The sequence below is a fragment of the Heptranchias perlo genome, chromosome 13, assembly GCF_035084215.1.
Source record: "Heptranchias perlo isolate sHepPer1 chromosome 13, sHepPer1.hap1, whole genome shotgun sequence".
Taxonomy (NCBI): domain Eukaryota; kingdom Metazoa; phylum Chordata; class Chondrichthyes; order Hexanchiformes; family Hexanchidae; genus Heptranchias; species Heptranchias perlo.
Window position 1 is genome coordinate 37423875 of NC_090337.1, and position 23462 is coordinate 37447336.

Sequence of the window (23462 nt, forward strand, 5' to 3'; positions counted from 1 at the left end):
TTGCAGTTTGTGCATATTTTGACAGTTGATACAAAGTGAAAGTCTTTCTTGGGTCTGATGAGTCAACATAGTAATTCTACTATAGGTAGTTTATACTGTGTCTGTAGATATCTACATTAGATATTGCAGGTTGAAAAATACTAAAATAGTTGGAAATTATTCATTGATAGAGCAGGCTGAAGCAAACTGCTAATGATGACAACAGAAACTGATTAGGTGTACTGAGCAGAGACAACACATGGAGTGATAGGAAGTTCTGCTTATTTTAACAAGAATGGCCTGTGTGTGTTCTAATTTCCGAAAGGGGTATGTAATACATTGACATTAATATTACAGTAATAAAGCTGCTCAGATGTTTGGAGCAGCTTTACTTTTGTGGTACTAGTCAATCTCCCTTGGCATTGCACACAGCGAATCAAGACCAAGTATAGTCTTCAGGAAAAGCAGGATTAAAGAGTGGAGGATAATTGAACAGAACACATGATCTAATTCAGTCCCCATTTTAAAATCTTACATTCTGTTCTTTATTTTTGTATAATACTTTGATTTGATGTCATTTATACTTAAAAGCAAAACTTTTGACCAATTTGGGAAGTAGGGAAGAAGAGCTGGTTGGAGTAAAGGGGGGTAATTTTAACTTTTGACGAGTGTGTAAAATGGGCGATATTGGATCAACCGCCCGTTATACATCTCTCCCGATTTTCCTCTCCATTGACTTCCAGGAGGAGTTTTTCTGGCTGAGGAGCTGGGAGATGAAAAACTGAGGGACTACAATACCACCCCTGACAGGAGGGTAAAACTATAGCATGATAAGCTTACATAGGCACTTTCCATTACAAATATGGTCATAGGAATTTATACTGGAAAAAAAATTGACACAAAATCGTGACAGAACTTGACAAGAGGAAGTAACACTTTGTGGATAGAAGGTGCTCACAAAAGTAAGATTTTTGATATATTAAATAGATACTAACCATATTCAACTGAAACAAAACATGTAAACATCTTAAACAAAAACAGAATATGCTGGAAACACACAGCAGGTCAGGCAGCAAACGTAGAGAGAACAGACAAGGGGTTTCAGCTATAGACCCTTCTTCAGAACTGCAGTCCGTGGCCAAAACACCTTTTCTGTTCTGTCTTTGAATGCTGCCTGACCTGCTGAGTGTTTCCAGTATTTTCTGTTTTTGCTTCAGATTCCCAACATCTGAAATATTTTGCTTTTTGTTCACGTAAACATTTTTACCTCGGCTTATCCAGCTTTTCCTTTTTCTCTTCTTTCCCATTCTTTTGCTCTTCCATTTTACTTTAACTTGAGATCTAACTTATGGATGCTATTCATCTAACTATTGTATATCTTTTCTTTGAAAGTTTTTATTAAATTTAATATAATTTATTGCCTGTTTTTCCCTTGTCTCTCAGGCCTAGCATTCATTTTAGAGATCATAACGCCATCAGCAGCACATTCATTTTAATGAGTTGCCTTTGGTAACTCATGCACTTACAGGGTGACTGTTGGTGTTATGATCGGAAAGCTTAGGCTGAAATCTATATTTAAAAATTGGCCTTCAATTGGCTGAAAACAAGTTGCAATTTTTTTTCAACCAAGAGTGCCAGAAATCTTAAGATTGATATGAAGTTGTTTCTTATAGATACAATAAAGTCAATTTTTGAAGCAATTTTTTGGCATCAAACATGGGAGCACTACCAGGTCTACCGTGCCAGAGATCAAACTGTGACTAGGCAACATAATTTGTCGTCTAGGGATTAAAACTCAGGAAGATCTAGTTTGTTGGAATCCAAATGTGTTACAGACAGATAGGATCCAGAATTCCTTGCATGCTGAGTATCCCAGTCTCAGCTCTGTTGCCCAGGCAAGATACAGAACATTAGCCAGGCATTTCCCCACAGCAAGAGAGGAAAAACTGGAGGGTCTGTCAAGCTGACCTGCACTTATAAAGCCAGAGATGTGCGAAGGGAAAAAGGAGGGAAAAAAGCAAAGTAACTTAAAAAAACTCTTTTCTAGTACCTATGGGGGTGAAATTGGGCTGTGTAGCACCCATTTTGTAGCCGCTATACGGACACCTAAGCCCCAAAAATAGCGTCTGGGATGCGCGCGCACACTTCTGATGTGAAGTGCGCAGAATGCCATCTTGGTAAAAGGGTTTGGGCGCGCGCACCTAACGAGCACTGGTAGCATTTAGAGTGGGGAGACTATGACGCAAATCAGTTCGCAATGCTGATTTAAAGGGATTGCTGCTATTTTGGAACTCCACACTCCATCCAACGCACTGTCTTAACCTCGCACAGCTGAACATGACTTGGATCAAGTTTCAGTACTCTATAGGGAGAGGGCTGGCTAGCTGACAAGCAACAGCAAGGGCACTGGCAGAGTGGCAGGGGTGGGAGTAGGAATGCTGTCATCCTGAGAGAGGACAGCAGGTTCATGTTCCATGGAGCCACTGCCAATTGCTGCCTCCCGTTATGCACCACCTTCTCCTGCAAGAAAGAGGGAAGTGTGTCAGTGAGTGTCCTGCAAGATGTTTGGGTGATGTGGCTGTCATGGTTGAATAGCTGCCAGCGTGTGTGACCTGTGAGTTGTGGGTGTGCGGCTTGCAACTGTGATAATGTGTGAGGGTGAGGTGAAGCATTTGATTTGAAGGGTTGGGTACTGATAGAAAGAGTTTGTTGGTAGGTGGCTGATGGAGGGGGGGTGTAGTGTGTTGAGCAGTGGATGAGGCTAGTGGTGAGTTGGTAGGAGACGCCACTTGAAAGTTGACCTCACTCACCCTGACCACACGTGACAAATCATTAAACTTCTTCCTGCACTGCATCCATGTTCTTGGCACTATGCTCCTGGCATTGACATTATCCACTACTTCCTCCCACTGTCTCTTGAGCATGTCTGGAGGGCCTCTTATCTCTCTGCGGATATAGGATGCCCCTCCTTCTGTCCAACTCTTGCACCGAGGCCTGTAGTGCATCATCAGAGAACCTCGGTGCACGCTCTATTGCAGGCGCGGCCATTCTTCCAACTATCGCAGCCCAGGAATCACTTCTCACACCATTTCCTGCAGCCACAGTCCACTTCCCCTTTAAGAGGTTCAGGCTGCCTTGAAGTAGTGCTAGTCACTCCCGATGTCGGGGCCACTGGCTGCACACATCAGCAGATCAACAGCGCAGGTAGTGCTGGCTGAACGTAGCTACCATTGAAATCATCAGGCAGCACGAATATTACATGCTGCCTGCATCGCAAACAATGGAAGCGGGTTAATCGTGCACTGCGATCCCAGCACCCGTGTTCGGGGGTTGTCCAATATAACCGCCTAGATTCCTACTTAAAATAAATGTAAAATATATCTGAGGCAAGTAATGGGGAAAATGGAAAGATTTTGGCTGCTTTCCCCCACTGCAGTGGGCAGGTGGTATGAGTTCGACAGCAGTGATAAATCCAAATATTTCTACTACTGCAAATTTTCCATTGCCCTTACCTTAATTTTGAAGGGCTGATTTTCACGAATCTTTCTCCCAGGAAACACATATTTTACTGGGCGTAAACGTCAGGAAAATAGGACAGAGACTTGTTTCCCTTGGATTCTGCCCCTTTTTTTGTTACCCCAGGAATTTTGGGGTTTTCCTTGGGGTCGGAGCTGGGCATGCGCCTGCAGTAGGTGCAAGTATGTGTTCTTGATCTCCTGCCTCCTTTTCCTTGGAGAATGCACACTGAAGGTCAACTGCAGGGGTGTCCAGTGAACTGTAGCCTGTCCCTGTACACTTTGGTTGGCAAGAGTCCCAGGGGCAGGCTGAAGACAGCATGGTAAATGGTTATTTTTATTTACTCCACCCCCTAGGATGTTTGGATATAATCAGGACCTTCTAGCTGCTGATGGAGATCAGGAGTAAGAAGGTCCCAATCTGAGGCCTAACATGCAGCTGCCCCATCAGCATGTGCTGGGGATGCCCTGGGGCGAGTAGGAAATCCTGGACCTCAACGGGAATAGCATACTTTGTTGCTGCTCCTGTCCGGCTGTGAGGCAGAGTGGGTTAGGAAAGCTGTTCCTTAAGTATTTAAATCTGATAATTTGACGATTATTTTGAGCATCCCACCATTCAAAGGAGAGGGTTGGGATATCTGGTTCAGTTGTTAAATATCTTTCCAGGAGTCTATAGAACACCTTTGATATCACTGGTATTGGATCTTGATATAGATATATCTGGTCCAAGTCTGAAATCTTGGACATCAATGTTCTATACTGCCATATCGTTATCTTAAAATGGTTTGTAGTATTTGGATCCTGTAGCACTAATTGTTTTCTTTGTAATATATAAACATGGGTCTGATATGTAAATTCTAGATGGACCAATCTTCCCTAGTCTTCCCCCTTCATGAGATAAAGTAGAGTTAATGAAAATGGCTTGTAAAGCAGTTTTATTTATTTTTGCATGTAACGCTCTTCTTTAAAACAAATTATCTTCCTTTTTTAATCTTAAAAGCAAATGATAGTTCAGTAAAGAATAGGAATTTGGGAAGTTTAGTTCACCATTTAATAATGCTGCTCAGATATGGTTTTCACCACAAGCCTTGCAGAAATCCCAGTTGACCTTGGTTGAAGAGGAACTGACAAGCTCTGTTCAAATTACATGCCAGTTGTGCATTTATTGACCTTGATGTTAGCTACTGAACCAGTCATTGACACTAGTAACATTGTTATTCAGAATATTGTGGTAAATTTATTTAGCGTATGCAGACTGAATGTGACGCTAAAAATGTTTGGGCTTTCTAGATTGAAGAATGTTAGAAATTGTACAGTGCAGAAAAAAAGAAAATAGAAAAGGGTGAAATCGATCAACGGCAGCAAATCTGCAGCCCATTTTACACCGTCCGATTTCTTTTCCATTGACGTGAGCATGCTGCTCCCGCATTCACAGGCCGCCAATATCTGGTATTGTAAATTCCCAGTGGTCGAACAGAAACCCTCAGTGACCTCCTAGACTTCATAAATCAGTAGAATAAACACTATCAGACAGTAGCTTATGATATAAACTACTGAACAGTTTCATTAAGAATGAACAGATAAGCACTATCAAAGACAATACAGTAAATTACTGTGGCTCCTGTGGCTTACAGAACTTTATCTACATCTCCTCGATACAAAGAAAGACAAGCAATACAAGTCTTCACTAATTTTCTGTTAGCTATATTTGGATCAAAGTACATATGCGGGGAAATTCTTGGCGGGCTGCTGCACCACCAGAAGTGCGGGGGGGTGGAACATCTACCTGTCAATCAGAACAGCAGTGACTCTGGGCTCTATTTTCGCACCCGCGATCGGGTGTGTTCGTGGCGGGGGGGCTGCGAAAATCAGGGATTCCCGGGGTGGGTCTGGAGCCCGGCTCCAACCCACCCCATTTCCGGGTTCCCCAGTGAGACGCTCACATGCGCGTGCAGCCCCCGCATGTGGGACTCCCTCCGGCAATTAAAGCTGGCGGGGTGCCACTTAAAGTACTTGAATAGGTACTTCAGGTTGTTTACAGACCTGATTGACCTGATATTTTAGGAGGGATCGGAATTTGCAATTAACTGAGACTATTTCCCGTACTGGGGGAAACACTCCCAGTTGAAATGGACGTGTTGCAGCCACCAGCCTGTGGCAGCTGCAAAGGTCCATTTGACAGGTTGAGGGGGGAGACCCTCACTCATTGCAGGAGGCCACTCTGTCACTTTGGACAAAGTTTGGCCTCCACCACCCTCCTTCTAACAATCAAATGTATAAACTTGCACACTTACCCCGGTGTCCAGACACATTTACCTACCTTGCGGACCCCCTCAAACTTCCGGATGGGGGCCATAGCTGCAGTCATGACCTCCTCGGAGGGCGAACAGCCTCGCCGGCCACGCCGGCCAACTCTGACACGTGGAGCTCCACAACACAGTGCTGTGACACATCCACCTGCACATCAGGAGGGAGGGCAACTGCAGAGAGAGATGCGTTGCAGAGGACACTACCCTCGCAATAGGCTCTACAGACCGAGGCTCAACTTCCTAGACCTCTCTGAGCAGCAGTGCACACGGAGGCTCAAAGTCACTCGACATGTAGTCATGGACATATGCAGCCTCCTTCATGCCTAGCTGCTCCCGGCTGGCCCGAGTACCATCTTCTTACCTGTCGCTGTCAAAGTCACCACTGCCCTCACAACTTCTCCTCCGCATCCTTCCAGGGTGCCACCGGGGACATCGCCGGCATCTATCTGGCGTCTGCACAAAAGAGCCCTTCAAATACACCTACAGCCACTCTGCAGTGACCCAATGGGTGGCGTCAAGAATGCGTATTCATGGTGAACCCCATGATAGGGACCTATACCACAAGCCAGTCAAGAATGGGCAAGACGTGGCAGCAGTGGTGATAATAATATTTATTGTGCATGTGAAACAAAACAAAAGAAATGAAAAACATGACAAATCGTCAGACACCCTTATGCATTCCCTTTGTGCTCACAAAACCTTCGCCTTGCGTTTCCGGGAACCCCTACGTGGTGCTACCCCGTGGCTTCAGCAGAGGTAGTGGCAGGTTGCTTTTGTCCATGCCCTGACCGATGAGATGCTTTGGGCCGACGCCCTCTGGGTTTGGGTGCCCGTGAGGGCCCCTTCAAAGACTGTGCCACCTGCACCTGTGCAGGGGCAGACTTGGCCACTTGGAGAGGGGACAGCATTGCGGGTACTGGTTGAGAGGGGGGCAACAGATGAGACATGGGAGCGCTTTGAGTGGCGTCCCCACTTCCATGTCCCCTTTCACCATCATCCCTCTCGTGGCCCAGGCCCACTTCACTCCTTCCACCCTGCTGGATGGCAGTTTGGAGGACTTGTGTGAGGCCTTGGAAGGCCAGTTGTAAAGTATCTGTCAGCCTGTTCAAGGCAGCAGAATGTTGCTCACCCTGAATCCGAATGGCCGTTATCAGGGCCTGAATGGACTCATTGTTGAGCTCGAGGGAGGCTAGCCTTTCCTCCACCGCAGACATTCCTGCACCTACCCGCGACACTATCTCAGAGATGCCTTCATGTCCCTGCGACACTATCTCGGAGATACCCTCCTGTACCTGTGCCACCATTCCCCTCATGCAGGAGTTGGACTCCTCCATCCTCTGCGCGATTGTGGAGATTGCACGTGGCACCTGTTCCAGCACCTCGGCAATGTGCTGCTGCCCCTCGATGACTCTGCTTTTCATGGCTGGCCCCCAGGGTTCAGCATCTGGGTCCAGCTGAGCAGAGCCTGGAGAAGAGTGCTCCCACCGACGCGGACTCTCCACGGCTGCCCCTGCCACCAGGGTCTGCTCGTGCTCACATGTGCGTGGTGACTCACCATGTGCAAGCCCAACTAAGTGAGGACGGGGACCCACCGAGGTGTATGTATCTGCGCTGGTGGATGGCTGGCTCAGATGTGACGATGGACCCTCAGAGACCGGCAGGTCCTCTGAGGAATTGCCCTCCACGGTCACGGCGCTCACAGATGGCCCTGCAAGAGAACAGAAAGCAATATTAGTCATGTGGACAGATGTTGAGGTGTTGCAGATGCCAAGTGATGCTAAGATCATTCGCTATCATGAGTGCTGAGTGTTAGCTGTCACTGGCCGTTTGTGCAGCCCCAGCCTCGGCATCCGCCACGGACAGGCACTCCAGCGTGCGGCTGATGTCCAATGCCTGCTGCTCCGCGTCCATTAGGACCACCTGGTGTGACAGGCCCCCTCCGGTCCATGCCCTCTCCCGGGTGTTCTGGCATCTCTTCTTCTATCAAGGCAAAACACAGAGGCGTGATTGAGTGATGCTTGCATGGTGAGACGCTGCATGCATTGGTGTGGGTGGGGTTGAGCATGAGGGAGATGCATGAGAGGGTGCGTGTGCAACATAGCTATGATATTGTATGAGGATTGGGTTGCGTGGTAGTGTTCGAATGGGGACGGTGGGGGGGGGGTGAGTACGTGCAGGCAAGGTGAGGATGATAGTTGAGTGGATGTGAGGAGTGATGCGAGAGCGTTGTGGTGGCAGTGCAAAAGGGGTTGTGTGGTGGTGGAGGTGATGTGGAAGACGGTGTGTGGGAGAATGCGTAAGTATACTCACTTTGCCTAACCTGGTTAGATCATTAAATCTCTTCTGGCACTGGACCCAGGTTCGTGCCACATTGCTGTAGCTGGTGACCTCCTCGGCCACCTCCAGCTAGGCCTTCTTCGTGGTGGAGGGAGGGCACTTCCTCCCATCAGACGGGAAAAATATTTCCCTCCTCCTCCTCACCCCATCCAGCAGCAGCTGGAGTGAGGAGTCTGAAAATCTTGGGGCAGCCTTCCCTCTGGCGTGCTCCATTGTTTAGCATTGGTTGTTTGCTGCAGGAGGAGTATTGGTGGACTGCCCCTTTAAATAGGGCTCCTCCAGCTGACAGACCTTACTGCGCATGCGTAGTCCGCCCGCCGTGCAGCTTACCAGTGGGAAACCCGGAAGCAAAGGTAAGTGGCTCCAATTATCCTGTAATTGCGTGCGGAGCACACTGATTTCACCGGGCGCGTTACCCACGTGCCCAGTCGACCCCCCGCTGAGAACCCGCCGCCCTCCTAATATCGAGCCCTTTGAGTCTCAAATCCTGAGGACAGTATCATTAACTTAAATGGGATGGATGCTCATGTTATATATGGCAGTTGCTGGACGTCCACCCTGTGTGAGGCAGGAAAATCGGAATGGTGCTTTGCCGCTCCGTTTTGGTGGGGGGGGGTTGCTGGTCAGACCATTATACCCGAAGGCAGAGGAAATGTTCTGTTGCCTTATTCCTAACTGCAATCGATCGCTGTTGGGAAACAGCATTGTGGGCCCCACTTACATCTCTGTACGGCAAGAATGCATGCATCATGCAGGTGTATTGTGTTAAGTATTCACTGAAGAATGCAATTAAACCAGAAAAGCGATTATTTTAACAGAAGATTTCTACTTTTGCACAAATCTGACTGGAATTGTTAAGAAAACTGCTGTTTCTGATTGAGATTTGGTAATGTTGCACATGCTCAGCATTAAAAAGATAGCTGGAGAACAAATATTTGTATCAGAATAATGACTGCAATGGTATGTTTAAACAGTTGTATTTTGTTGATATCCCCTTTACTTTCTATTTTTGTTTTTTAGAATTGAAAGGGAACAGTTGGCTGACCTTTTGCCTACATCCTTGTATCTTGTCAAACCATTTTATAGTTTGAGGTTGCACATGATACATTGGTGAACTTTCTTCTATATTCAGCAGTGGCCAGCTGGCTTCTATACTTTGTGGCAGCTGAATAATTGCTTAAGGACTGAATGTTTTATTTTTGAGCATTTGTTCACCCTTCGAGGTAGGGGGGCTTGCAGAAGTGATCACACATTTAATGTCTGTATTTAGCAACCTAATATAATGTTACTTCTGGGTAACACAGCATAAATTGTTGAATATAAACATTGTCCCAAGTGCTTATTGCAAGATCGTTGACTATTCAAATAAAATTTTGTTTTATGAAAACAAAATAAACTTGGGCAGCAACACATTATAGACCTGAACTATGCAAGATAAATTAATTTTCTTTTTGTGACTAATGTCTTTTTGAAATCCTGAACAAAAGAACTAAAATTTCTTTTTTTGAATATTTACTCTTTTATATTACTTTAAACTACTGTTTAACAGAATACATAACCTCACCATTCCATACTATTCCATACGATAGAACCATAGAAAAGATACAGCACAGAAGGGGGCCATTCGGCCCATCATGTCCGCGCCGGCTCGAAGAACAACCAGGTGCCCATTCTAATCCCACCTTCCAGCACCCGGTCCATAGCCCTGCAGCTTACAGCACTTTAGGTGCAGGTTCAGGTACTTTTTAAAATAGTTGAGGGTCCCTGCCTCTACCACCAATTCGGGCAGCGAATTCCATACACCCACCACCCTCTGGGTAAAAAAGGTTTTCCTCATGTCCCCTCTAATCCTTCCGCCAATCAGCTTAAATCTATGTCCTCTAGTTCTTGAACTCTCCGCTCGGGGAAACAGGTACTTCCTGTCTACTCTATCTAGGCACCTCATAATTTTGTACACCTCAATCAAGTCACCCCTCAGCCTCCTCTGCTCCAAGGAAAACAACCTCAGCCTATCCAATCTCCCCTCATAGCTGCAATTTTCAAGCCCTGGCAACATTCTTGTAAATCTTCTCTGCACTCTCTCCAGAGCAATTACGTCCTTCCTGTAACGTGGTGACCAGAACTGCGCACAATACTCCAGCTGTGGCCTTACCAGCATTTTATACAGTTCCATCATTACATCACCAGTTCAGTTTAAGACCAGTATTAATTTCTGTTAAAGCAATTAGTATTTAAATATTGTATTATCTGTTTAACTAAGCAAGTGTAGGAGAGGAGAAGAAATAACATATTTTGGTGTTAATGTTTTAATAAAACATAAATTATAAGTTACATCTTCACAAAAACTCAGGAGGATGCAACCACAAGCTAACTGTTTTGGATAGACCCATCAATGAACTGTGATCATTAAACCTAATTTCTAGTTGCATTATGGGTTATGTATAAAGACATTTTCCCATAACTTAAATTATAAGTTGTAGGACATTATCTGTGGTACACCATGTTAAAACATTGATGAGCTGTGGCACAGAATGTTGGAACTTGAGTTCTCTCCTGTAGTTCTCCACATAGTGAGTTGCTCGATCATCTCAGCTCAGCTGGAAGGGGATGGGTAGTGCTGGGAGAAGTAGAGAAAATTCCAGCTTAGCTAGATCTGTGCAAATTTGCCTTTTAGGGATCTGTTCAAAATGTAATTGGCTAAAACCTAGAAACTGGTCACTTACCATCCCTTCAAATTGGTGAATGTAGGGATCCTAAGAAAAAGATCATTAAATGAAATGTACCTTTCACATAATAATCTGTCAGGCATCCTCTTTAAATCCCCATTGCACAGTTTGTTATCCATCTCTATATTAATAATAAAAGTTATGCATCTAGCAGCTCAATGTCGCACTTTTCAGATTTGAAAATATCACACCTGCAAAATGCATGTTATATTTGCACTTGATTGGCACAAGTATTATATTCATAAAACAGCAACAAATCACAACTGAACAGATATAGAACCAATCATCTAAAAATGTTTATTTTTACAGTTTCTCTGGCTCATTTACCAAAGTTACAGCAGATGAAGGAGAGAGCGCCCATGGACACTCACTCCTGTTATTTTCAGCAATATATTGGCCCTGAAAATCTTCAGCTGTTCTGGCATACTCCTCCCTTGGCTTCAGCAGGAAACTATACTGGAACCTAATGCACTAAGTCCTGGTCTTAAGTTGGGGATTCCACGATGGCCTTTAGAGGGTAGAGTTTTCACCTGCCCCAAATATGTCTATTGGCATAAAGATTGGGTAACGACTCCCCATAGCGGGAGTTCCCATGGCACAGGCTTTCACTGGGGTGGTGGAGGTACACCAGGTGAGACATGTACCAGCAGTAGTGGGGTCCTCTCGGGGGGGTCCATGCCACAATTCTGTTCTGGACCCCCGAAGATCTGGGATATGGAATTTATTTTTGGAATTTTTAAAATGGCCCCTCGATTAACTGTTCTCTTTGTAATGGACGCTCAACCCAATCAAAGACATTCTGGGAGGTTATTAAATAAGTCAAGTTTAGGTACTGACCTGTGGACAAACCAGCCTCAGACTCCAACATTTACTAAAATCAAGATGAATCCCTTTCTTTGTATTGCGAGCAGACCAGATTAAAGTTGGACATGGTATAAATATCTTTTCTCACATTGCTGCAAGGTGAGGAAAAACAAGGTGATTTCAGGCATTGAATAAGAACATAAGATATAGGAGCAGGAGTTGGCCATATGGCCCCTCGAGTCTGCTCCGCCATTTAATAAGATTATGGCTGATCTTCGACCTCAACTCCACTTTCCCGCCTGATCCCCATATTCTTTGATTCCCTTAGGCCCCGAAATTAGCAGGGAGGCGGGATGGCAGTGGGTGGGTGATTGGACGCCTGGGTAACTCGCCCAATAGAAAATATCAATTTCCCAAACGATCGTGGGTCAATTGGAGCCACTGAACGTGGCTTCCGGGTTTGCCGTCTGAAAGCTGCGCAGCGGGCGGACTGTGCACCCGCATCACAGGCTGTCAGCTGGTGATGTTGCTCGTCCTCGGATGTAGTGGTGAATGCAGCCCTGGCGCCCCCCATCCTGACGGTGTGAGTTTGAGGGGGTCCACAAAGTAGTTAAGTATGTTTGAACAGCAGAGTTTTGGGTGGAAATTAAGAATTTTGGTTGAAAGCACAAAGGTCTTGCGGCCAAAAGTTTGTCTGAAGTGACAGAGTGCCCTACTGCTATGAATGACGTTTTCTCCCCACCTGTCAAATAAGCATTTGCATCTTCCACTGGCTGCTGGCTGAAACACGTCCGTTGCAACAGGGATTGTTTCGCACAGCAGGGGAAATACACTGAGGATGCTTCAAAATCGTACTCCTGCCAAAATTTCAAAACAATTAAGTACTTCAACTCGCTGACAAACTATGCAAAATATCATCCCGCCGGCTTTAATTGCCGGTGAGACTTCCACATTCAGGAGGCGCGCGCGCACCCGGACGCATCACTGGGGAACCCAGAAGTCGGTGGGTTGGAGCCGGGCTCCGAACCCGCTCGGGATTTCAGCGATTTTCGGAGGCCCCCCCCCCCCCGTCCCCAACGTACCCCCTCCTTCACCCGAAAATCGAGCCCTTAGAGTCCAAAAATCTATCGATCTCAGCCTTCAATATATTCAACGACTGTGCATCCACAGCCCTCTGTGGTAAAGAATTCCAAAGAGTCACAACCCTCTGAGTGAATAAATTTCTCCTTGTCTCAGTCCTAAATGGCCGACCCCTTATCCTGAGACTATGCCCCCTAGTTCTAGACTCTCCAACCAAGGGAAACAGCCTCTCAGCATCTACCCTGTCAAGCCCTCTCAGAATTTTATTTGTTTCAATGAGATCACCTCTCATTCTTCTAAACTCCAGAGAGAATAGGCCCATTCTACTCAATCTCTCCTCATAGGACAACCCTCTCATCTCAAGAATCGAGCTAGTGAATTATAAAGAAACAACTGACTCTTGCAATAGTTTACATAACCATTTCTGCATTTCAGTCTGGGTTATTCTGACATTACAATTTGTATGAGGAAACAACCCTGGTGAAACAAAGTCTGTACATTTAATGAATTACTGTGAAATAACTGCACAATCCTTACACTGAAGTTATATTTAGACTCGTTTATTTTATGTACATTAAATAAATATCTAGTTTTAAGTGAAATTTTGGATGTTATGGCTTCACAAATAAACGAGGGTCAGAAAAATTTATAATGTGGATACAATTTGCTGAAAAGAAATTCTATTGTATTTGTTTCCCAGTGTCATCTCGTGCAGCAACTGGGACTTGGCCACCACCTGAAGGTTCTGAATTTTGTTATAACCATGTTTGAGATGCTTGCCCCTCAATCAAGTGAAACAGTTGAAGTGACAGACACGGCATTTGATGGAGTACAAGTCAGAGTGTTTGAACCCAAGAAGAGGCTGGATGGTGAACTAAAGCGAAGTATTATTTACATACACGGTGGAGGCTGGGCTTTAGGAAGTGCAAGTAAGTGTACTACAAAAGGAAGTAGTGAACTTTTGCTCAGACATGTTTTGCAAGTTACAAGAGATTATTGAAGCTTTGAGACATTTTGTTAAATATCCAGACCATACATTCTTTATCATTTAGCATCATTTTAAATGTGTGCTTTTAATTAATTTGGTATAGCTGCTGGAGTTTAAAGACAAATAGATAGAGTAGCCTCGATTTTACATTGGTGCAGAGTCTCACCAGCAGTGAACGTGATCAGGAATTCTGTCATGCGGGTCTGCATGCCCAATATACTGCGCACTACAATTTTCAGTGAAGAAGGTAGACAGCTTTCGATGTTAATGATCCATTGCCTGCCACCCCCTGCCCGCCCTCCTCCCCACCTCCTCAATAGCGTGACTTTCTCATAGAAGCAATAGCCTGGAATAATAAATCACAAAATTTGTTTCAAAATAACAAAATGTCTCAAAGCTTCAATAATCTCTTGTAACTTGTAAAACATGTCTTTGAGCACAAGTTTTACGTGAACGTAGCTGTTCAAGGACCACTTCACTCCGCCCCCTTGCTACAGTGGCCTGACCTGAACTGGGAAAAGTGTGCCATACTTGTATCCAGAACAGGCTTCTTCTGGGTAAAAAGATGTCTGTCAAAAAATATACTTCAAAGGTATTAATGCCCTTCCCCTCAAACCCGTTATCCATTTCCAGGACAAAGCCGGGCTATGGGTCTGATAAACAGGGACCCTGCAGAAACAGGCACCACAGCCAGAGGCCCTTCAAATATCTGGTATGGTAAGAACTGCAAACGTAGGCTTAGGCTTTCCGGCCCCATCCCGCCGGTTTTCTGTCGGGCAGGGCCGGAAGTGCATTTGGGGACTCACATCTTCCCCCTCTCCTTTTCCAGAGGGCAGTCCAGTGGCACAAAATCTGCCTGCCCATATGAAGGTGGGGGTGTGGAAATTACATAGAAATGGGGGAAACACAGTCTCCCAAATGGAAAGCCTAGTCCATAATGTCCTCCATCACCCATTAATAAGCATTAACCAGAAAGTTTGGTTGGCTGCATATAAAAAGATCTGACTCCTGAGAATGCAATCCTTTTTTTTTTGTCTTGCTTACACAGGAATGCGATCATATGACCATCTTTGTCGGAAGATGGCAAAAGATATGAATGCTGTTCTTGTCTCTATTGAGTAAGTAATAACAAACTATATCAGCATAATTCTCCCAGATGATGCATTTTTAGGACAATTTTGTTTTTTGCTTAAGAGCTCAACTTAATAATCATGGAAATCTATAGACATAGAGGCTGTTAAAGGGCTAGTGAATTGGGTTTTTGTTATTTTGAACAATGTATAATTCCAAAATTCATCTCCAGTTATTCAATAAGAAAAATCTGAATTAAAGATAAATTTTGTGATTAGATTCCTTCTGATTTCCACTTCAGTATTTTCACCTGCATGGAAGGGAATTTGTTAACTGTGACAACTGCAATTTTTTCATATTGTAGCCAAAAATGTAACAATGCCAAGAGGCTCAATTATGGCTGGATGCAACATGATTCCTTTGCACTTGGACTATCAAATCAAGGATCTGAGTCAGAGAGTCCTGCCTTGGCCCTTTATTCTTGGCTGTATGCCACTTCTGGTTCAGGAAACCGACAGATAGAAACTGAGTTTTCATTTCCGAAAGAACTTATCTGTCAACGCAAATGGAGTACAAAGGAGAATTTCCAAGTCATTTTTGGTGTAATGTCAGCAAGAATTGAGGCAAGTAACTTTAACCCTTACAGAACCGCTGGTTAGGCCGAAGCAAGAACGGGACAACCTAGGCCAAGCATGCTTGGCACATGGTCCACTCAACGCTGACCAATTTCCGAGAGGGGTCTTTAAACAGACGTTAAGCCCCTCGTTAGCATGAGTGACAAGTTTAAGGCGGCCAAAAGAGACGTCTGAATATCACCCATGCCGAAATGGCATAGGACATCCTTGGGCATGGGACACAGACCCACGAAATTGGATCTTGTTGCCCCATTTCATGCCCGAAAAACAGCTGCGACAAGGTCTAATATCAACCCCACAGAGACTTAACCAATGAGGAAGAAAACAAATCAACAGATGTCCAAAGAAGAAAATTGACATATTTATGATCGACACAATAATTACTATAGACACAAAACTTTTACACAATGATCACTATAGACACAAAACTTTTTATTAAATTGGATATAGTGTGTGTGTGTGTGTGTGTGTGTGTATGTATATAAGTCTTGAATTCATTGTTCATATCAGTACAGAATTAAATTTTTTAAGTTTTACTGTTATGAATCAGACTTGCATCAAGTCAAAGACTTTACAAATTGAGTCTTATTGAAATTAATTACATTGTGCTTTCTTAAATTTAGGTATCGTCTTGTCCCAGAGGTTCGTTTTCCTGAGCAGATTAATGATGCTTATAGTGCTACCAAATATTTTCTGCAGCCTGAGATCTTGTCCCAGTATTCAGTGGATCCAAATCGAATTGCAGTGTCTGGAGACAGTGCTGGAGGAAACTTGGCTGCTGCTGTAAGCCAGCAGGTAATTACCTTTCACTATGTATTGGACAAACTACAGTCGTTTTATCATAATATTACCTGATGACCTCTCACTAATCAGCATGACATCTCCCACTGGAGTGGTCTTAAACTTAGAATTAGAACAAATCCATTTTTGTGGAGTGCATCGTTGCACTTGATACTGTTGAGGAAATCAATTCAAAACTTATAACAATGAGTGTACACTTAAAAAGCGCTGATTGCACAAAATTGGAGCCAGTGTTTTAAATGTAAACAAATGTTAATGTTTGTCCCAGGCATGCTGCAGTGATGTTCAAGGTCAGAGTATTATTGAAGTGCCTTTAAAGAATCCTTTACAGTTTTAAAAATATCCACAAGTTGCTTTTTCATAAAGGAAATTCAAGGCTTATAGCAGAGAACATCGCAATTATGACTTCAGTGTCACCATTTGGTCTGTTATGATACATTCATTCATCTGCCCATTTCCTGTATCTGCGACATGATTTTAAGTTAAATTCTGCAGCTGTTCTACTATTTAACATTGATATGTATATTTTCCAAATTATTTATGCAATACTACAACTTTCTTTGTCAAAGCTGTAAAGGTGAATGATCAGTAGTTTGAGTACACTTTTGTTTTGAGTATTTTCTGAATCAACAGAAACATTGTAACATTGTTGCAAACTCTGGTAGCATCCAAGTCTCTTAAAAATGTTGTACGTGCATCAAAAAAAAATCCTTTAATTTTTTTTTTGTGTATGTAGCTTGTTATGGACAGAAGCATCACCACCCGACTCAAGCTTCAAGCTCTTATATATCCGGTACTTCAGGCTCTTGACTTCAATACTCCTTCCTATCAACAGAATATGGCCGCACCTATCTTGTACAAACCGGTCATGGCCCGTTTCTGGCTGGAGTACCTGAATGGTGACCTGAGCTTTGTCCAGGCAATGTTGGTCAACAACCACACAGCCTCAGACCTAAGTCAGCTGACTTCTATCCGAGCTCGCTTAAACTGGACAGCTCTTCTACCAAAATCATTTAAAAAGAACTACAAACCTGTCATCCAGGTAATGGGAAGTCCACATGTTATCAAGGAGTTGCCAGCATTGCTGGACCCAAGAGCAGCTCCACTAATTGCAGATGAAGAAATCCTGCAGTTGTTACCAAGGGCCTACATCCTGACCTGTGAACATGATATTCTAAGGGATGACGGAATAATGTATGCAAAGCGCTTAGAAGATGCTGGCATAGAAGTGACTCTCGACCATTATGAAGATGGATTCCATGGTGCCATGATATTTGCACTGCCACCTACCAACTTCGATGTAGGAAACAGGATCATGAACAACTATATAAACTGGCTGGACAAAAATTTGTGAAGTTTTGGTCAGGGGTTGGGAAGTTGCAATAGAAAATGTTGTTACTGCAAGCTCTTATTTTGAAAAAGACCTACATATTTATGCAATGCAACAATCCAATGCAAATCTGTGTTATAGAATTACTGAAGTTATCTCACTGGGCTTGATCCAGTTATAATGTGCATTCTCTATACCACAGCAAATCTGTATCAATCAAAGAGTAATTTGGAATTTGGGAAGAAATATCTGTGTTAGCTGTTGGCAAGGTTTTGAATAGTGCACAGAAAGTGGTACTGCCTAGCATCTCATTTACTTCTAAGGTTAAGATGTATGTGAAAAAATCTTCATTAAGTCAATAATGTTTTGTGCTAATCTTTATTGTCATTGATGGAAACTGCCTTTTGGCAAACTGAATTAAGAATCATTTCAAATATATAAAGATTACCTGTGGACACTGAAGGTGTAGGAATTTGTCCTGTATGCACTTGAATGAATATAAAAAATCAAATCTGTGTGGTTATGTAAAACTCCTGGGACTGCAGCTGGAGTGGAACTCCCACAAGATCAACTTTGATGGGATCAAAGAACTATTAAGTTCCAAATTTAAAAAGAACTGTCTTCTTTTCTACTAACTTAACACATGCAAGAGATGAAAATTTACTTAAAATTAATTAGAGTACTTTCAGTAACATTTTTGTGTACAAAGACCACCAGTTACATCGAATAGTTGCTGATAAAGTTATAGAGTTTAGATAATCCTGCACCCATTTTTTTTCAACTACCAAAATAGCTCATCTCACCAATCAACAATCTGTACAGTCTCATGACCTAAACGTTTGTGATAACCTTTGCCTAGTCTGACCAAAATCAGTTACTCTCTGGGGGGGGGGGGGAGGTGGTGGTACTTGGCAACAGTTAATGCAGTTTTATAATTACAGTTTTTAAATAAGGGTGGAGGATCTATAAACTTACTTTGTTTTCCAACTGCAGATATCACTTTAATTGTTTACCATAAAATAACTACTGTCACTATGTCATTGTCACCCGCAGATTGTCAGGACTAAACTCTATTACAGTGTTCAGAATTATTTTATTTTGGCTGAAATCCATTTCCAGTTATCCAAAAGGCAGTATATTTAGGTCTTTTTTGTTTTGTAAGTTTTTTTGCTAGTTTTAGTTTGGTTTTTATTTTCTATAATATTTTCCTGATCATGTTGAAAGGCTTTCTCAAAAAATCAACCAACTAATTTGCAGTCTTGGAAGATTTTACTGTTAACTGCATGGTACAACATAATTGAATACTTCTAAGAGCTTCGGTATGAAACATGCCAACATTATATCACGTTGGTATAAAATTGTGCTGTATCACAGTGGAAGAATGAAGATTTGCACCTGTTTTCCTACTCCACAAGTGTCTGATCTCAGTTGGGCTGTTGGTGGAGCTGTCACAGTTACCCATAGGACTAGTATTACAAAACTAGGATATGGAGCACAGATCACAGAGCTGGGTCCTTAATTGCTCAAAGTTTATAGGATATGGCCAGTGAGGAGGCAGAGAAACCAAAGATATGTAATTTTTAAAAAAAGATTCAAAGGCTAATCAAACAATTCATAAAGATTATTTGGTGTATAAAGAGCAAGCTGTAAGACTCCAGACTTGATTTAGGATGATTATAAATTGTAATTAAGCTGGCTTAACATCTTTGGTTTAGACTAATCAACATATTTGAACCTGTCTTGATCATTTTGATTCCTATCCTTACTGTCGGTCTTGTGCTGTTACATTCATCGGTTTTTACTGGGGGGTGGATGATATTGACACATTTTGCAAATTAAATTGATCACCTGAATGGATTTTTAAAATTTAGCTTTTATGTAGGGAAACAGTAAAATTTTCGTATCTGTTCAACTGGAAAACCAATTCATGATCTCATCACACCATTACCTAGATTGTGGTTCACCTCTTGAAACTATATTTTTGCAATTAATTTGCATAAAAGATCACTGAATAAACAATAACAATGCTGCAATTAGCTATTGCTACTGAAAAACTCCAGGTAGTCTCAGAATGTTGATTTGAGAGTTTCTCTAGTATATAAAGTTTTTGCTTGCTGCTACTGTGACTAACTCATTTTAAGTTAATACTCAGTTTGAAAGTAGTTTGTCTTTGAACTTGCACATTAAGACAACCCCACACCCCCTTTTCCTTCTCTCCTCTGCTGAAAGCAGTGACTCATACCAGGGTGTGGTATCAAAAGCTCCAGTAGACCTCTGATGTCTTACCTAAATGGTTATCTTTCATGTGAGCCCAGACTGTGTTGGCAGGGTCAGCACAGCCAAGCTTGATCCTTTCCTCACCTGACGCCCATGCATATCCAGGAGTCACTTGATAGTGATCAGGAGTGAGGAACCGAGCCGATTATTTTTGACTAAGATCAATTGTAGCGTCTTCCTCGTCTGTAGGCTCAGGACCACAATACAAGTTACCCACTGAGCCAATAGGAGAGCTTTAAACAGATTTTAAAACTTTTAATTATCACTTTAATTACGGATCAGTATATGGAAACCAATTAAAAATGTGTTCACATAATGTTTTTTAAACCACACGAGTGATCATTTAAGCACTTAAGACTTCTTCCAAAATAACCATTGCTATGGTAAAATTTTATCACCTCATACTTACCTTTTAGATGGAATTATATACATTTTGGGAACATGGTTTATGGACTAGTAAAAATACAAATAGCAATCAACCAGTCAAATCGATTGGCAATAATTTGAAATTTAGTGACCAAAAGTAAAAGTTTAAGGAGTGCTATATTTGGTAAGTTGGGGTGGAGGACGAAAGATGTTCAGATCAGTATGAAAGATGTAAATGCAAGAGGATTTTTAAAAAATCCATGTCAAGTGTAGAGATTTCTCTATAAAATAGTGATTTATTATCTGTTTAAGTTATATTGTTTACATTTGAATCCAGTGTGTGTGATGGTAACACTCAGGATCACATTGCTGAACAGAACTGCTCACTTGCAGCAATGAAATTCTAGGTGTTTTGTATAATCACCAGGGAAAAATAAATTTAAATAATATATATAGGAAGGAAATCAGTGTCAATTCTTATATAGAATGTGGTATCAGTTAAATATGAACAAAGATACAATTGCAATTTGTTAAGAGTTGTACTATGTGAAAATAACAGAAATTTGAGTCTGGCACATAACTTTTTAAATTATTAACAGGAACCTGGCTTATAATAGAAAAAATATAAGCAAATTAACTGATAATTTGTTAGGAATGAAGCTTTTACTTACATAAATGAATAGACTACAGAATTCATAAGCACTATTAGTGTCAGGCCTTTTCTTGAGAAAGAATCTGGATTCTGATCTTAACACCAATTTCTCTGTATTTTGTGGACATGTGCGCTTGTGTGTTTAAAGGTTTTGTATTGTATTTTTTTTTAATTAACTGTGACTCAAGCCAGTGAGATAACATCAAAAGAACTGATATCTTCTCTTTACTGGGATCATATAGAAATCTAGTCTAAATAGTGGCTATGTATCAGAAATGAGAGTTCACATTTCATCTTGTGATTTGTGAGCTGCTTTAAAAAAATAATTTCATCGATGAAATGGATCCCAGTAACTCTGACTGCTAGGACAAGACATCTTAAACCGGCAGGGATCAAGGATACATCTCCGTCTCCCAAAATAGATAGTCAGATCAGATGAAGCTTATCCCACAGCAGACACTGACCATTGGACCTTCCTATATATTGTTTAAAAAGAACACTTTAATAAAAAGACATGTATAATGTGTTCTAAATTACTATAGCAACAAACAGCAGAAATCTATTTATTAATCATCAGGTTGGAAAAATGTAGCTGGACAATGAACAAAATGCAATTTCTTTTTTTCCTAAAAAGGTCATTTATGGCAAAAGGGTCAAATGTGTGTCTTGGAATGACCTAATTCAGATCACAAGGTTTTCCATTTGACTCCGTACTTATGCTGTATGTTACTGTATTTAATGTTTTCGTTTGTTCTATTGTATTGTGGCTGTATACAATGTAAAGTGCACTTTAAAATAAGTAAGGCAAATAAAACTAAACTTGATCACTTAGAGAAAGCAATTTGCAAACATTTATTTAACTAATAGCTACTTTGTTATCCCCCCTACATGCCATTTAATTCTCCTTGTCGCAAAATGTTTATCCTTGAAATAGGATGGTTTGTGCTTGAGAGTCTATAACCACTAAGGAGCAGCTTTTGAGACTGTTAGTACAAATAATAAATATTCTTGAATTCAAATTATGATTAGTTATTCTGGTAGTGATCAGAAATTTGAAAACATGGGCCATTTTTGGGATCAGAATTTTTGAAGTGATTTGTTCCCTCACCATCATGTGTCTGTTATCCAGATCAGCTGTAGACAAGAAGTCAGAGGATTTAGCATCTCAGTTTCCAGTGCTGACTTGATTCAGATATGTCAGTGAAAAATCTGTCAGCTCAGATATTCACCATAATTTAGGATTGTTTACATATATTATTTTTGCACACTATATGATGTAAACATTTAGGCAATACATATTTTAATAAGTCTATATGCATAATTGATGAGTTTATATTTTGACCATCCCTCATAATGACTAATCATCCGAAATACAGTGGTCCAGTTTGAATTTTCAAAGGTTTACTTTATGACTATAAAAAGATTGAAATATCCTAATTAAAATGTGTCTGCTTTAACCCTGTACTTCTGAGCGTCCGCCCCCATATCTCATCACTAAGACTACCTACTTCCACCTCCACAACATTGCCTGCTTCTGTCCCTACTTCAGGCCATATGCTGCTGAAGCCCTCATCCATACATTTATCACCCACAAACTTGACTATTCCAATGCTCTCCTGGCTGGCCTCCCATCCTCCACCATCTACAAACTTCAGTTCATCCAATACTCTGTGCCTATATCCTATCCTAAGTCCTGCTTGCTCATCACCTGTCCTCGCTAACCTACTTTGGTTCCCGGTCCTCCAATGCTTTAAATTTAAAATCCTCATCCTCATGATTAAATCCCTCTAATGCCTCGCTCCTCCCCATCTCTGTTATCTCCTCCAGTGCTACAATCCCCAAACTCTTTGTTCACTGACTCTGGTGTCTTGTGCCTCCCTCCACCCTTTGCCCCATCATTGGTGACCATGCCTTTAGCCGCTTAGGCTCCATTCTCTGGAATTCCCTCCCTAAACCTCTCCGACTCTTCAGCACCCTCTTTTGACTTTAAGATCCACCACTGACTACGCCCCAATATCTCCTTTGGTTTGCATCCATTTTTTCCCTTATGCTTCTGTGAAACATCTAGGGATGTTTTTCTACAGCACTGTATCAATTCAACTTCTTGTAGTACTACATATAGATACAATAATCACTGAATATGACAATCAAAAAGAAAATATATTTTCATCTTTGTGAGTTTAATATATAGTGGTATTATAGAAATCCTCTTTTTTGTTTGAATCAAATATTTTCTCCATCGGTTAATAGAATCTTCGACTCTCCTTCCAATACGTATCTTATTTTAACAAACTGTACCCTGTTTTCTAGACATTGTATAAACAAATCCTCTAGATTTAGATAATTGTCTCAGAAACTGTTCGTTTGGGTTTCAACAAAGTTCAGGGGCCACTGTGGTTGAATAATTCAAGAATATTTATTATTTGTACTAACAGTCTCAGAAGCACAAACCATCCTATTTCAAGGATAAACATTTTGCGACAAGGAGAATTAAATGGCATGTAGAGGGGGATAGCTTCTGATGTAGCTTATGGGCAGTGTGATCTATACTAATAATAAACTATGGAAAGAACCAGGCCAGGGATGACAGTG

The 23462-nt window shown here is 42.0% G+C and overlaps 1 protein-coding gene across 1 annotated transcript in view; it reads left to right on the top strand.

Annotated features, from left to right (window-relative positions):
• LOC137331500 (neutral cholesterol ester hydrolase 1-like) overlaps positions 1 to 21707 on the top strand; it is a 25178-nt gene extending 3471 nt beyond the window's left edge. Inside the window, exons 2-5 of the mRNA XM_067995333.1 lie at positions 13451 to 13679; positions 14787 to 14856; positions 16068 to 16239; positions 16982 to 21707. Of these exons, the coding sequence (XP_067851434.1) occupies positions 13451 to 13679; positions 14787 to 14856; positions 16068 to 16239; positions 16982 to 17599 (1089 nt within the window). The 3' untranslated portion in view covers positions 17600 to 21707. The remainder of the gene's footprint in view (positions 1 to 13450; positions 13680 to 14786; positions 14857 to 16067; positions 16240 to 16981) is intronic.
• The last annotated feature ends 1755 nt before the right edge of the window (positions 21708 to 23462 follow it).